The 17,022-nt window shown below is 43.8% G+C and overlaps 1 protein-coding gene across 1 annotated transcript in view; it reads left to right on the top strand.

The window, feature by feature from the left end:
- Positions 1-605: 605 nt before the first annotated feature.
- Positions 606-17,022, top strand: part of LOC124253868 (cytochrome P450 3A6-like) — a 17,211-nt gene continuing 794 nt past the window's right edge. The window contains exons 1-7 of the mRNA XM_046687719.1: positions 606-705; positions 1,143-1,239; positions 1,653-1,705; positions 8,242-8,338; positions 12,643-12,771; positions 16,411-16,499; positions 16,807-16,959. Of these exons, the coding sequence (XP_046543675.1) occupies positions 632-705; positions 1,143-1,239; positions 1,653-1,705; positions 8,242-8,338; positions 12,643-12,771; positions 16,411-16,499; positions 16,807-16,939 (672 nt within the window). The 5' untranslated portion in view covers positions 606-631 and the 3' untranslated portion in view covers positions 16,940-16,959. The remainder of the gene's footprint in view (positions 706-1,142; positions 1,240-1,652; positions 1,706-8,241; positions 8,339-12,642; positions 12,772-16,410; positions 16,500-16,806; positions 16,960-17,022) is intronic.

The following is a 17,022-nucleotide window of genomic DNA, read 5'->3' as shown; positions in this document are numbered from 1 at the left end:
AAACCGATATCAGTGGACGTCAAAGGTAAAATAGCATTACTTGAATTAGGAAAGTTTGTTTTCAAATCATGAGCAACATTGGTAGAAACGGTCAAAGGAAAGCGCAGTTAATATTCACCGAAAGTAATATTTGCTGTAACGGGGCGAGGAGAACGAGCGTACCGTGGTTCTGAAGGGGTCTTGACGTCGACGCTGTATGCAGATTTCGATAATTTGTCCAAGCAAATTAGATGGTAAAAAGATATATTGTGTTATAATCGGTTATGACACCAGTTATATCATGGCGTTTAAACTTAATGCTGGAGAAAGCCCGAAGTGGTGCAGGTGATAAAACTTACCATTGTGGCGGCCAAGAAATATAGTATGCTTAGCTTGGCTCTGAACTCAATATGTGTTCTACTCGACGAACATGGCGTGATAACATGATTATGATGGGGACAAGCTTCAGGTGGCATGTAGGTTTTCATTACAACAACGTTCGGTTCCCTTCCACAACGACACTCCTGTTTTTGAATCAGTTGCGGATGTACACGTGACTAACTACGTAACTGTCTCAAGTCCTTATATGGCAGCCTCTGTTGTATATATACACGTGCCTGTTGTCCAGGTGACGAGAGACATTGTACCTGGTATGGACATCCTACAGTGTTCGGGGATACCACCTGTTGTCTGGTATGGAGCGGGCGTGTGTTTGCTGATTTACCTGTGAGTATGTTCGCAACAAAGTCATAACAATGTAATGCCCTATCTTAACCATCTGTATAATCGACATACCTGGTGCTAACATAATGATTAGCGTGTCTCTGTGTTCTACACGGTGTTTAGAAAGTGACACTTTGAAATTACTTGCCTTATCGTCAGCAGGAACACAGTTTCCCCGCTCGTTCAATTCTAACTTCAATTGATGGTGCGCACAAAGGGTTAAATAATCACACAAACATATGATATGAATTTAAATAACTATATGGGGGTTAAAAATCATTGATGTTGCGATACTGTTTTCCATGTGTAATTATAGATCAGACTGAATTCTATTTATGCACGAGTTTAAAAATGCTACACAAGAATCGTCTAAATAACTGAAGCCAGACTACAGGCAGTCGCAACTCCAGACCTGTTAACTCTTGTACCCTTGTCTGCAGGTACGGCAAGTGGCAACTTCGGGTGCTTCCAAACGCTGGGATACCGGGACCCCCTCCGACTATATTCCTGGGAAACCTGAAGCAAATGGCAACACTCGTAAACATATATTTGAAAGCTTCAAAAGTACTGTAACATTGAAGTTAAACTTCATTGAGAGTGAAATTAGCTGCAGAATGTACATCTACTAAATCTGCCATTTTCTAGTCCGCTAGCTCGGAGAGATAAAGTATCCACAATATTACAGTTATATAACGGTGTGTCAGCTTACAGATGACAGTAAGTGAAGCAAATTGTAGATGTTAACAACAGTGCTAACACACCAAGCAGGTTATGGTGCTGACAAGCAACTACATGCAGGGCCAATTATGTATTGTCTTGGAATTGTCATAGTCACAGACTTCTTACATGACAAGATGCATCACTGCACAAGAAGTAAACAGTAAATCTAGAAGTGTAGGTAAATGTCTTCTCCCCTCTGAGTGACTTCATCCTTGCATCTATTTTGGCAGGGCATTGTCGACCCCCGTCGCACACACAGGAAAACCTACGGGAAGGTGTATGGGTGAGTCTAACGTTGCAGAGTAGAACTTCGATCTCTGTCATTATTACAAGCTGTAATGTATACACCAGTATATGCTCTGCTCCCAGACCTAACGCCAAAAATATACTGTATACAGTAATAATTACAAGCAGTATTGTTAAATCAAACACTGAGTATGTGATAAATTCATTTCAGGGAATATGTACAAAAATTGTTTCAGGAATTCCAGGGATTTTGTCAAACCACCGAGTGAGTCAGGAATATTACAAAATGCCTGAAATCTTTAGTGATTTTACAGAATCACTTATTTGACATATTCACTGTAACACACACACACACACACACACACACACACACACACACACACACACAGACAGACAGACACACAGACACACAGACACACAGACACACACACAGATAGAGACACACACACAGATAGAGACACACACACAGAGATAGAGACACACACAGAGGTAGGCACAGAGACAGAGACACAGATACACACACAGACACACTCGCGGGGACAGAGAGACACGCACGTACAGATACACAGATCCACACACAGATACGAAGTCAAAGAGACAGACACACACACAGACACGCACAGACACGCACTCACATACACATTCACAGAGACACGCACAGACACGCACTCACATACACATTCACAGAGACACAAAGATACGCACAGAGACGCACTCACTTACACATTCACAGAGACACAGATACACGCACAGACACGCACTCACATACGCATTCACAGAGACACAGATACACGCACAGACACGCACTCACGTACACATTCACAGAGACACAGATACACGCACAGACACGCACTCACATACACACTGGCAGAGACACAGAAACACACAGACACGCACAGACACGCACAGACACGCACTCACGCACAGACACGCACAGACACGCACTCACATACATATATACTGAGAAAAGGTTGGTTTTAAGTCTGGACTTAAAAATGTCAATTTTGTCAGAGCTTTTAAGGGCACGTGGGAGAGAGTTCCAAAGTACAGGTGCAGAGTAAGAGAATGATCGGTGGCCAAAGGATTTCAGTTTGTAGGATGGGATGACCAGTCGATTTTGTGTGTTTGAGCGCAAGTTGCGTGCGCGGACATACGGATGTAGGGGTCCAGACAAGTAGGAGGGAGCCAAACCATGGAGGCGCTTGTATGTCAGACAGAGGATCTTAAAGTCAATTCTGGCCCTATCTGGTAGCCAATGCAGTTCTTTCAACACCGGTATTATATGGGAACGTTTAGACGTCTTGCTGGTGATGCGGGCGGAAGTGTTTTGGATCTTCTGAAGCTTATCAAGGAGTTTAGAACTGAGGCCTGAAAGGATGCTGTTACAGTAATCAAGCCTAGATGTAACAAGAGCTCGAACAAGGGCTTGAGTTGCAGCAGTTGTCAGGTATTGCCGAATGTTACCAATGGATCTTAGGTGAATGTAGCAGGTCCTGCTCAGACATGCTTAACATGAGCATCCAGAGTCAAGGAAGAGTCGATGTGGACACCCAAATCCTTAACAACATCAGAGAATCTGACGTCAGCGTCTGCGACTGTAAGGAAGTCGGTTTTGACCTTGCTAAGTTGTCGCTTTGTACCAATGAGAACTGCTTCTGTTTTCGTGTGATTAAGTTTAAGCATGTTTCCTGTCATCCAGCACTTGATGACCTGCGTACATTCAGCGATTCGCCGAAGAAACGTGGAGAGATCTGACAGATTAAATGCTTTCAGGAGCTGGGTGTCATCAGCGTAGGCATAGTTAGAAACTGTGTGGTCTGTAATAATCCTTCCGACATATCCGGTATACAACACAAACAGGACTGGACCAAGGACTGATCCCTGTGGCACCTCAAATGTGATTACAGTGCCTTTTGATCTCTCAGTGCTAACGACAACAGATTGCTGTCGGTCACATAGAAAGGATGTCACCCATTGAAGGGCATGACCTTCAAGTCCGTACTGTTGTGTGAGCCTGGACAAGAGTCTAAGGCGATCGATTGTGTCGAAGGCTGCAGAGAGGTCCAACAACACTAGAGCAGCAATCCACCCATCATCGACAGCACAACGAAGCTCATTTGTCACTTGCAGTGAGGGAATCTCCGTACTAAAGTATTGCCGATACGCTGACTGGAATTCATCAAGCAGAAGATGTTTAGAGAGATGGTCTTTGAGGCTGGCATGCACAGCCTTCGCAATTATCTTGGAAATGAAGGATAAATTTGAGACAGGTCGAAAGTTCTGAAGATTCTGAGAGTCAAGATCAGGTTTCTTTAGCAGAGGTTTGACTACAGCATGCTTGAATCTGTTTGGAAATACACTACTCTCCCAAACTTGAGTTGACAATTTTGGTAATGCTTGGCAGCAACAAGTCAAGATATTGAAACAGGAGTTTAGTTGGTATGGGGTCGGAGTCGTAGGTGGTAGGCTTTGAAGAGCGGATAATTGATTCAATGTCCTTAGGGGTGAAGGGCTCAAACTGTGTTAGTGGATCGCCTGTGAAGAGAGGTTCACTGAAACACCTATCAACTTCCTTGGCTGAAAGTCTTTGTCGAACGGTACAAATCTTTGAAATGAAAAATGAGTTGAAGGAGTCTACGAGTCCCATGTGACTTTGTCCGGGAGGTACTCTATCACCATCACCTCCTTTACCAAGCAGGGTATTCATAAACCTGTAAAGGGAAGCAGGTTTCCCCATACTATTCTCTATACTGTGAAGACAATATTTCCTTTTAGCGGAGATGATTAAAGAGGTGGTAGCATTTCGGCACTGTTGATATATCTGCCTGTGAATTTCCAGGCGTGTCTTACGCCACTGACGTTCTGCCCTGCGCCGCTGTGTTTTAGAGCGACGAATCGACTCGTCATACCATGGAGCATGAGGACGGAGTATCACATTCTTCTCAACTGCCAGAGCATGTTTGTCCAGAAGAGATGTGAGAGTGTCATGGAAGAGCTCAGCATGGTCCTCAACATCAGGGGGAGGATCAGTGAGGAGGTTTGAATTAACCAAGTCAAGTCTGAAACTATCTGGCTGAATCTTCTTGATGTTTCGACACATCAAGATTGAATGCTTGTTGTTTGGCTTAACTAAGTCAATAGTAAAGAAGACATTGAAGTGGTCAGACATCTGGCGATCGAGGACTTCAACGTCTTTGATAATACTGCAGCTGCTGTGTGTGATAATCCAGTCGAGAATGTTGCCAGATTTGTGTGTGGCGACTGACACATGCTGGGTAAGGGAATAAGTATTCAGTAGCTGAATGTATTTCTTGACCTCGGACTTCTCATGAGTGTTGAAGTGCACATTAAAGTCGCCAAGAATTACTGTATAGTTTTTGGAGTGTGTTGCGAAGAGGGTAGATAACTCTGGTAGAAAGTCATTGTTTTTAGTTTGTTTTTCTCAGAGGGTGGAGGTCGGTAAATACACACCAGGCTAAAGGTAGCCTGTCCAGAAGTTATCACAACATTCATGTTCTCAAAGGATTTAGAACTGTTTCCTGAGTCACTACGACGAACAGTGAGGGATTTTCTGTAGAGAATTGCGATTCCACCTCCACTTGCATCGAGTCTAGGGCAGTGGAGGAGAGAATGGGACACTGGTGTCATTTCAGCTATCTTAGCTTCATCACCCGTTATCCTCAGCCACGTTTCAGTTAGAATAAGCACATGTCATCGCCAATAATTATATCAAATATGTCAATAGGTTTGTTTCTGGATGACTGAGCATTCCAGAGACACATTTTAAGAAATGCTGGAGGCTTTGTAGGATGCACCTGAATGAGATTACTATGGTTAATCCCATGACAACAGTTAGTTCTGACAAAATCAGGGAAGGCATTTTCACAGATTGTTATTTTCCAAGGAATTTTCTTACCCGCTCGACGACCTCTCATGGTTTTCTTGCTAACAGAAATACCAGCATCACGTAATATTCTCATAAGTGTAGAGTCAATCCGACCATAAAAGTTTTCGCTTTTAACAGACACACAGGATGGACTGCTACATTCACAGAGACAATGATACACGCACAAACATGCACAGACACGCACTCACATACACAATCACAGGGACACAGATACACGCACAGACACGCACTCACATAAACATTCACAGAGACACTGATACACGAACAGACACGCACTCACATACATATTCACAGAGACACTGATACACGCACAGACACGCACTCACATACATATTCACAGAGACACAGATACACGCACAGACACGCACTCACATACACACTTACAGAGACACAGATACACACACAGACACACACTCACATACACACTCACAGAGACACAGATACATGCACAGACACGCACTCACATACATGTTGACAGAGACACAGATATATGCACAGACACGCACTCACATACATATTCACAGAGACAATGATACACGCGCAGACACGAACTCACATACATATTCACAGAGACACAGATACACACACAGACACGCACTCACATACATATTCACAGAGACACAGATACACGCACAGACACGCACTCACATACACACTCACAGAGATACTGATACACGCACAGACACGCACTCACATACACATTCAAAGAGACACAGATACACGAACAGACACGCACTCACATACATATTCACAGAGACACTGATACACACACAGACACGCACTCACATACATATTCACAGAGACACAGATACACACACAGACACACACTCACATACACACTCACAGAGACACAGATACATGCACTGACACGCACTCCCACATACATGTTGACAGAGACACAGATACATGCACAGACACGAACTCACATACATATTCACAGAGACACAGATACACGCACAGACACGCACTCACATACACACTCACAGAGATACTGATACACGCACAGACACGCACTCACATACACATTCAAAGAGACACAGATACACGCACAGACACGCACTCAAATACATGTTGACAGAGACACTGATACATGCACAAACACGCACTCACATACACACTCACAGAGACACAGATGCAAGCACAGACACGCACTCAAATACATGGTGACAGAGACACAGATACACACACAGACACGAACTCACATACATATTCACAGAGACACAGATACACGCACAGACACGCACTCACATACACACTCACAGAGACACAGATGCAAGCACAGACACGCACTCAAATACATGGTGACAGAGACACAGATACACACACAGACACGCACTCACATACATATTCAAAGAGACACAGATACACGCACAGACACGCACTCAAATACGTATTCACAGAGACACACATACACGCACAGACACGCACTCACATACACACTCACAGAGACACAGATACACACACAGACACGCACTCACATACACACTCACAGAGACACAGATACACACACAGACACGCACTCACATACATGTTGACAGAGACACAGATACATGCACAGACACGCCCTCACATACATATTCACAGAGACAATGATACACGCATAGACACGCACTCACATACATATTCACAGAGACACAGATACATGCACAAACGCGCACACACATACATATTAACAGAGACACAGATACACGCACTCACATACACACTCACAGAGATACTGATAGACGCACAGACACGCACTCACATACACATTCAAAGAGACACAGATACACGCACAGACACGCACTCACATACATGTTGACAGAGACACAGATACATGCACAAACACGCACTCGCATACACACTCACAGAGACACAGATGCAAGCACAGACACGCACTCAAATACATGGTGACAGAGACACAGATACACACACAGACACGCACTCAAATACATGGTGACAGAGACACAGATACACACACAGACACGCACTCACATACATATTCACAGAGACACAGATACACACACAGACACACACTCACATACATTTTCACAGAGACTCATATACACACACAGACACGCACTCACATACATATTCACAGAGACACAGATACACGCACAGACACACACTCACATACATATTCACAGAGACACAGATACACGCACAGACACGCACTCACATACACACTCACAGGGACACAGATACACACACAGACACGCACAGCATTTGTCGATCATACATCACGTTGCAATCCTGATGATTTTGTTTCCGAAGATGACAGACGGCAGACGTGAAGATCCGTGTTAGAAGTGGTCTTCATCAACCCATGCTTGTCCTATCAGGCGGCAACCGAGATCGGGTGGTCAGGCTCGCTTACCTGGTTATCGTTTCCCACCCATGCTGTTCATCACGATCCACCCGAAGAGGAGACATGTGGCCCTCATGGTTATCACCCATCCCCACCCCCATCCCCAAGGGAACCAGAGAAGGAGGGGGGGGGGGGGGAGGTGTCCTCCGCAGGGTCACGGAAGAGGATAGTGTAATGTGTTGCATATCACACATGTGTCATACTTGTAGTAAGTATAGATTTCAGGATGCCAACACTATGGAGGGCAGCGTTAAATGTAAAAACAACCCACAGCCATGTTTACTTCAAATGCCTAACTGATGTCCACTTTGCTTTGTAGTCAGTTCCTGGGTTCGCTCCCATTCATTTTCGTTCATGATTTGGATATACTGAAGGAAGTGTTTGTGAAGAACTTCGCCAATTTTAGAAACAGAATGGTAAGCAGCCATATCATTGTTTGAATACCTTACTCTTACTTATGGCCTGTAATCATCACCTAGCTATAGCAGTCGGTGATTCCGTATTCACTGTAGCGAGATCAGTGACAGTGAAACACATTTACACTCACAGATCAGATGGATATAGAGACACATTTACACTCAAACATGGATACATGTAGATACATCTACACTCACAGATGGATACATGTAGACACATCTACACTCACAGATGTACATGTAGACACATCTACATTCACAGATGGATACATGTAGACACATCTACACTCACAGATGGATACAGATCTACACATCTACACTTACAGATGGATACATGTACACACATCTACACTCACAGATGGATACATGTAGACACATTTACACTCACAGATGGATACATGTAGATACATCTACACTCACAGATGGATACATGTACACACATCTACACTCACAGATGGATACATGTACACACATCTACACTCACAGATGGATACAAACAGACACATCTACACTCACAGATGTACATGTAGACACATCTACACTCACAGATGGATACATGTTGACACATCTACACTCACAGATGGATACATGTACACACATCTACACTCACAGATGGATACATGTACACACATCTACACTCACAGATGGATACATATAGATACATCTACACTCACAGATGGATACATGTAGACACATCTACACTCACAGATGGATACATGTAGACACATCTACACTCACAGATGTACATGTAGACACATCTACACTCACAGATGGATACATGCAGACACATCTACACTCACAGATGTACATGTAGACACATCTACACTCACAGATGTACATGTAGACACATCTACACTCACAGATGTACATATAGACACATCTACACTCACAGATGGATACATGTAGACACATCTACACTCACAGATGGATACATGTACACACATCTACACTCACAGATGGATACATGTACACACATCTACACTCACAGATGTACACATATAGATACATCTACACTCACAGATGTACATATAGACACATCTACACTCACAGATGGATACATGTAGACACATCTACACTCACAGATGGATACATGTACACACATCTACACTCACAGAAGGATACATGTAGACACATCTACACTCACAGATGTACATGTAGACACATCTACACTCACAGATGTACATGTAGACACATCTACACTCACAGATGGATACATGTAGACACACCTACACTCACAGATGTACATGTAGACACATCTACACTCACAGATGGATACATATGGACACAACTACACTCACAGATGTACATGTAGACACATCTACACTCACAGATGGATACATATGGACACAACTACACTCACAGATGCACACGTGTAGACACATCTACACTCACAGATGGATACATGTAGACACATCTACACTCACAGATGGATACATGTAGACACATCTACACTCACAGATGTACATGTAGACACATCTACATTCACAGATGGATACATGTAGACACATCTACACTCACAGATGGATACAGATCTACACATCTACACTCACAGATGGATACATGTACACACATCTACACTCACAGATGGATACATGTAGACACATTTACACTCACAGATGGATACATGTAGATACATCTACACTCACAGATGGATACATATACACATCTACACTCACAGATGGATACATGTACACACATCTACACTCACAGATGGATACAAACAGACACATCTACACTCACAGATGTACATGTAGACACATCTACACTCACAGATGGATACATGTTGACACATCTACACTCACAGATGGATACATGTAGACACATCTACACTCACAGATGTACATGTACACACATCTACACTCACAGATGGATACATATAGATACATCTACACTCACAGATGGATACATGTAGACACATCTACACTCACAGATGGATACATGTAGACACATCTACACTCACAGATGTACATGTAGACACATCTACACTCACAGATGGATACATGTAGACACATCTTCACTCACATATGTACATGTAGACACATCTACACTCACAGATGTACATATAGACACATCTACACTCACAGATGGATACATGTAGACACATCTACACTCACAGATGGATACATGTACACACATCTACACTCACAGATGGATACATGTACACACATCTACACTCTCAGATGTACATGTAGACACATCTACACTCACAGATGGATACATATAGATACATCTACACTCACAGATGTACATATAGACACATCTACACTCACAGATGGATATATGTAGACACATCTACACTCACAGATGGATACATGTACACATCTACACTCACAGATGGATACATGTAGACACATCTACTCACAGATGTACATGTAGACACATCTACACTCACAGATGTACATGTAGACACATCTACACTCACAGATGGATACATGTAGACACATCTACACTCACAGATGGATACATGTAGACACATCTACACTCACAGATGTACATGTAGACACATCTACACTCACAGATGGATACATATGGACACAACTACACTCACAGATGTACATGTAGACACATCTACACTCACAGATGGATACATATGGACACAACTACACTCACAGATGCATACGTGTAGACACATCTACACTCACAGATGGATACATGTAGACACATCTACACTCACAGATGGATACATATAGACACATCTACACTCACAGATGTACATGTAGACACATCTACACTCACAGATGGATACATACAGACACATCTACACTCACAGATGGATACATACATGCACATCTACACTCACAGATGGATACATGTACACACATCTACACTCACAGATGGATACATATAGATACATCTACACTCACAGATGGATACATGTAGACACATCTACACTCACAGATGGATACATGTAGACACATCTACACTCACAGATGTACATGTAGACACATCTACACTCACAGATGGATACATGCAGACACATCTACACTCACAGATGTACATGTAGACACATCTACACTCACAGATGTACATGTAGACACATCTACACTCACAGATGTACATATAGACACATCTACACTCACAGATGGATACATGTAGACATATCTACACTCACAGATGGATACATGTACACACATCTACACTCACAGATGGATACATGTACACACATCTACACTCACAGATGGATACAAACAGACACATCTACACTCACAGATGTACATGTAGACACATCTACACTCACAGATGGATACATGTTGACACATCTACACTCACAGATGGATACATGTAGACACATCTACACTCACAGATGTACATGTAGACACATCTACACTCACAGATGGATACATATAGATACATCTACACTCACAGATGGATACATGTAGACACATCTACACTCACAGATGGATACATGTAGACACATCTACACTCACAGATGTACATGTAGACACATCTACACTCACAGATGGATACATGTAGACACATCTTCACTCACAGATGTACATGTAGACACATCTACACTCACAGATGTACATATAGACACATCTACACTCACAGATGGATACATGTAGACACATCTACACTCACAGATGGATACATGTACACACATCTACACTCACAGATGGATACATATAGATACATCTACACTCACAGATGTACATATAGACACATCTACACTCACAGATGGATACATGTAGACACATCTACACTCACAGATGGATACATGTACACACATCTACACTCACAGATGGATACATGTAGACACATCTACACTCACAGATGTACATGTAGACACATCTACTCTCACAGATGTACATGTAGACACATCTACACTCACAGATGGATACATGTAGACACATCTACACTCACAGATGGATACATGTAGACACATCTACACTCACAGATGTACATGTAGACACATCTACACTCACAGATGGATACATATGGACACAACTACACTCACAGATGTACATGTAGACACATCTACACTCACAGATGGATACATATGGACACAACTACACTCACAGATGCATACGTGTAGACACATCTACACTCACAGATGGATACATGTAGACATATCTACACTCACAGATGGATACATATAGACACATCTACACTCACAGATGTACATGTAGACACATCTACACTCACAGATGGATACATACAGACACATCTACACTCACAGATGGATACATACATGCACTTCTACACTCACAGATGGATACATGTAGACACATTTACACTCACAGATGGATACATGTAGACACATCTACACTCACAGATGTAAATGCATTTTCTGTCTATTGCAGGCGATGTTACAAGCTCTCAAAATGAACCCCTACCCGTTAGATATGGGAGTCACCTTTGCCAGAGATGACACTTGGTATCGACTACGCAATATCATGACTCCTTCCTTCACTGGGGCCAAGTTGAAACATGTAAGTGTGTTGATCCCAGTAACAGACACATCATGTGGCTTACACTCAGGTGGGATCCTTCTGATGATGGGAAACGCCTGGGACTTGGATGGTTGTAGTTCAAGTTTATCGAGGACTTATGCTGTTTGAAACCAAGTGCCATGCTATAGACTGCCTATCAGGTGGTGTACTCATAGTGGTACAGGTCAGCTGGTGTACTGATAATGTGGTCAGCTGGTGTACTGTTACTGTATTCAGCTGGTGTACTGTCACTGTGGTCAGCTGGTGTACTGTTAGTGTGGTCAGCTGGTGTACTGATACTGTGGTCAGCTGGTGTACTGTTAGTGTGGTCAGCTCGTGTACTGATAGTGTGGTCAGCTGGTGTACTGATACTGTGGTCAGCTGGTGTACTCATAGTGTGGTCAGCTCGTGTACTGATAGTGTGGTCAGCTGGTGTACTGATACTGTGGTCAGCTGGTGTACTCATAGTGTGGTCAGCTGGTGTACTGTTAGTGTGGTCAGCTGGTGTACTGATACTGTGGTCAGCTGGTGTACTGATACTGTGGTCAGCTGGTGTACTCATAGTGTGGTCAGCTGGTGTACTGTTAGTGTCATCAGCTGGTGTACTGATACTGTGGTCAGCTGGTGTACTGTCACTGTGGCCAGCTGGTGTACCGTCACTGTGGTCAGCTGGAGTACTGATACTGTGGTCAGCTGGTGTACTGTTACTGTGGTCAGCTGGTGTACAGATACTGTAGTCAGCTGGTGTACTGTCACTGTGGACAGCTGGTGTACTGATAGTGCGGTCAGCTGGTGTACTGCTACTGTGGTCAGCTCGTGTACTGTTACTGTGGTCAGCTGGTGTACTGTTACTGTAGTCAGCTGGTGTACTGTCACTGTGGTCAGCTGGTGTACAGATACTGTAGTCAGCTGGTGTACTGTCACTGTAGTCAGCTGGTGTACTCATAGTGTGGTCAGCCGATGTACTGATACTGTGACCAGCTGGTGTACTGATTCTGTGGTCACCTGGTGTACTGACACTGTGGTCAGCTGGTGTACTGATACTGTGGTCAGCTGGTGTACTGTTACTGAGGTCAGCTGTGTACTCATAGTGTGGTCAGCTGATGTACTGATACTGTGACCAGCTGGTGTGCTGATACTGTGGTCAGCTCGTGTACTCAAACTGTGGTCAGCTGGTGTACTGTTACTGTGGTCAGCTGGTGTACTGCTACTGAGGTCAGATGGTGTACTCAAACTGTGGTCAGCTGGTGTGCTGATACTGTGGTCAGCTGGTGTAGTCAAACTGTGTTCAGCTGGTGTTCACAAACTGTGGTCAGCTTGTGTACTCAAACTGTGGTCAGCTGGTGTACTCAAACTGTGTTCAGCTTGTGTAGTGTTAATGTAGTCAGCTGGTGTACTGTTACTGTGGTCAGCTGGTGTACTGTTACTGTGGTCAGCTGGTGTACTGTTACTGTGGTCAGCTGGTGTAGTCAAATTGTGTTCAGCGGGTGTTCAGAAACTGTGGCCAGCTGGTGTACCGTCACTGTGGTCAGCTGGAGTACTGATACTGTGGTCAGCTGGTGTACTGTCACTGTGGTCAGCTGGTGTACTGTTACTGTGGTCAGCTGGTGTACTGTTACTGTGGTCAGCTGGTGTACTGTTACTGTTGTCAGCTGGTGTACTGTCACTGTGGACAGCTGGTGTACTGATAGTGTGGTCAGCTGGTGTACTCATAGTGTGGTCAGCTGGTGTACTGTCACTGTGGTCAGCTAGTGTACTGTTACTGTGGTCACCTAGTGTACTGTGACTGTGTTCAGCTGGTGTACTGCTACTGTGGTCAGCTCGTGTACTGTTACTGTGGTCAGCTGGTGTACTGTTACTGTAGTCAGCTGGTGTACTGTCACTGTGGTCAACTTGTGTACTCATAGTGTGGTCAGCTGATGTACTGATACTGTAGTCAGCTGGTGTACTGATACTGTGGTCAGCTGATGTACTGATAGTGCGGTCAGCTTGTGTACTCAAACTGTGGTCAGCTGGTGTACTGTTACTGTGGTCAGCTGATGTACTGTTACTGTGGTCAGCTCGTGTACTGTTACTGTAGTCAGCTGGTGTACTGATACTGTGATTAGCTGGTGTACTGATAGTGTGGTCAGCTGGTGTACTCAAACTGTGGCCAGCTGGTGTACTGTTACTGTGGTCAGCTGGTGTACTGTTACTGTGGTCAGGTGGTGTAGTCATAGTGTGGTCAGCTGGTGTATTGTTACTGTAGTCAGCTGGTGTACTGATACTGTGGTCAGCTGATGTACTGATAGTGCGGTCAGCTTGTGTACTCAAACTGTGGTCAGCTGGTGTACTGTTACTGTGGTCAGCTGATGTACTGTAACTATGGTCAGCTGGTGTACTGTTACTGTAGTCAGCTGGTGTACTGTTACTGTGTTCAGCTGGTGTAGTCAAACTGTGTTCAGCTGGTGTTTACAAACTGTGGTCAGCTGGTGTACTGTTACTGTAGTCAACTGGTGTACTGTTAGTGCGGTCATCTGGTGTACTGCTACTAAGGTCAGATGGTGTACTGTTACTGTGGTCAGCTGGTGTACTGTTACTGTGGTCAGCTGGTGTACTGTTACTGTAGTCAGCTGGTGTACTGTTACTGTGGTCAGCTGGTGTACTGTTACTGTGGTCAGCTGGTGTACTGATACTGTGGTCAGCTGGTGTAATGTTACTGTAGTCAGCTGGTGTACTGATACTGTGGTCAGCTGGTGTACTGTTACTGTGGTCAGCTGGTGTACTGATACTGTAGTCAGCTGGTGTACTATTACTGTGGTCAGCTGGTGTACTGTTACTGTGGTCAGCTGGTGTACTGATACTGTAGTCAGCTAATGTACTGTTACTGTAGTCAGCTGGTGTACTGATACTGTGGTCAGCTGGTGTACTGTTACTGTGGTCAGCTGGTGTACTGTTACTGTAGTCAGGTGGTGTACTGTTACTGTGGTCAGCTGATGTACTGATAGCGCGGTCAGCTTGTGTACTCAAACTATGGTCAGCTGGTGTACTGTTACTGTGGTCAGCTGATGTACTGTTACTGTGGTCAGCTGGTGTACTGTTACTGTAGTCAGCTGGTGCATTGATACTGTGATCAGCTGGTGTACTGATAGTGTGGTCAGCTGGTGTACTGTTACTGTAGTCAGCTGGTGTACTGATACTGTGGTCAGCTGATGTACTGATAGTGCGGTCAGCTTGTATACTCAAACTGTGGTCAGCTGGTGTACTGTTACTGTGGTCAGCTGATGTACTGTTACTGTTGTCAGCTGGTGTACTCAAACTGTAGTCAGCTGGTTTACTCAAACTGTAGTCAGCTGGTTTACTCAAACTGTAGTCAGCTGGTGTACTCAAACTGTGGTCAGCTGGTGTACTCATAGTATGGTCAGCTGATGTACTCTACTGGCGATCAGTTGTTGTGACCCTACAGGCGGGCGCAGTCATAATAACCAGATTGTGCCTGGAGTTTGAAGATGTATTCGTTTTAGTTTCATGAGATTATTGAGAAACGTTTCTTAGTATGCTTCATTTTACTCCAAGTTTGTAGCTTTCAATACCAAGGTATATTTCATTTAGAATGCATGCTAGAAACTTGCATCCTTCAATTGCCATGGTTTATTACAGATGTGTGGCCACATCAACACAGCAGCAGAGTCGCTGGCCAGGAACCTGGTGGAGGCTGCAGGACACACAGACGCCACCTATGTGAAAGAGTACGTCATACCTTGATGATAAGATCACACACAGACGCCACCTTTGTGAAAGAGTACGTCATACCTTGATGATAGAGGACCAGAGAACACACGGATTATCTCCCCCCTTCCTCGCAGGGCGGGAGATAAATAGTCTGTCTGTTTTCTTCATGAAAGGAAATGTAATTATTGATTATCCAGGAGGTGGGGCATGTTCCGTGAAAATATAGTATCTGATTTTTGTATCAGTATTTCACAATACTTGTCCAAATTATCTATTTCATAAAAAGTGTCCAAATTTTACATTAATGTCTGCTCAATATTTCAGATACTTTGTAGCTTTCGCTCTGGACACCATTGCCGGAACAGCCTTCGGAATTCAAATTGACTCTCAGAAAGATTTTTCCCACCCGTTTGTTTTCAATGCGAAGAATGTGTTTCCAAGTAGTTTTTTTCAATGATAATTGTCTGCTACTTTCAGGTGAGAAAATACTTCAGGTTAGGAATATACTCTATTTCTCTATGTATGAATTGTCAAGCATAG

Source organism: Haliotis rubra, unplaced genomic scaffold (assembly GCF_003918875.1).
Source record: "Haliotis rubra isolate DU_JTF1 unplaced genomic scaffold, ASM391887v1 Scf557, whole genome shotgun sequence".
NCBI lineage: Eukaryota > Metazoa > Mollusca > Gastropoda > Lepetellida > Haliotidae > Haliotis > Haliotis rubra.
This window is presented reverse-complemented; position numbering and strand designations above follow the sequence as displayed.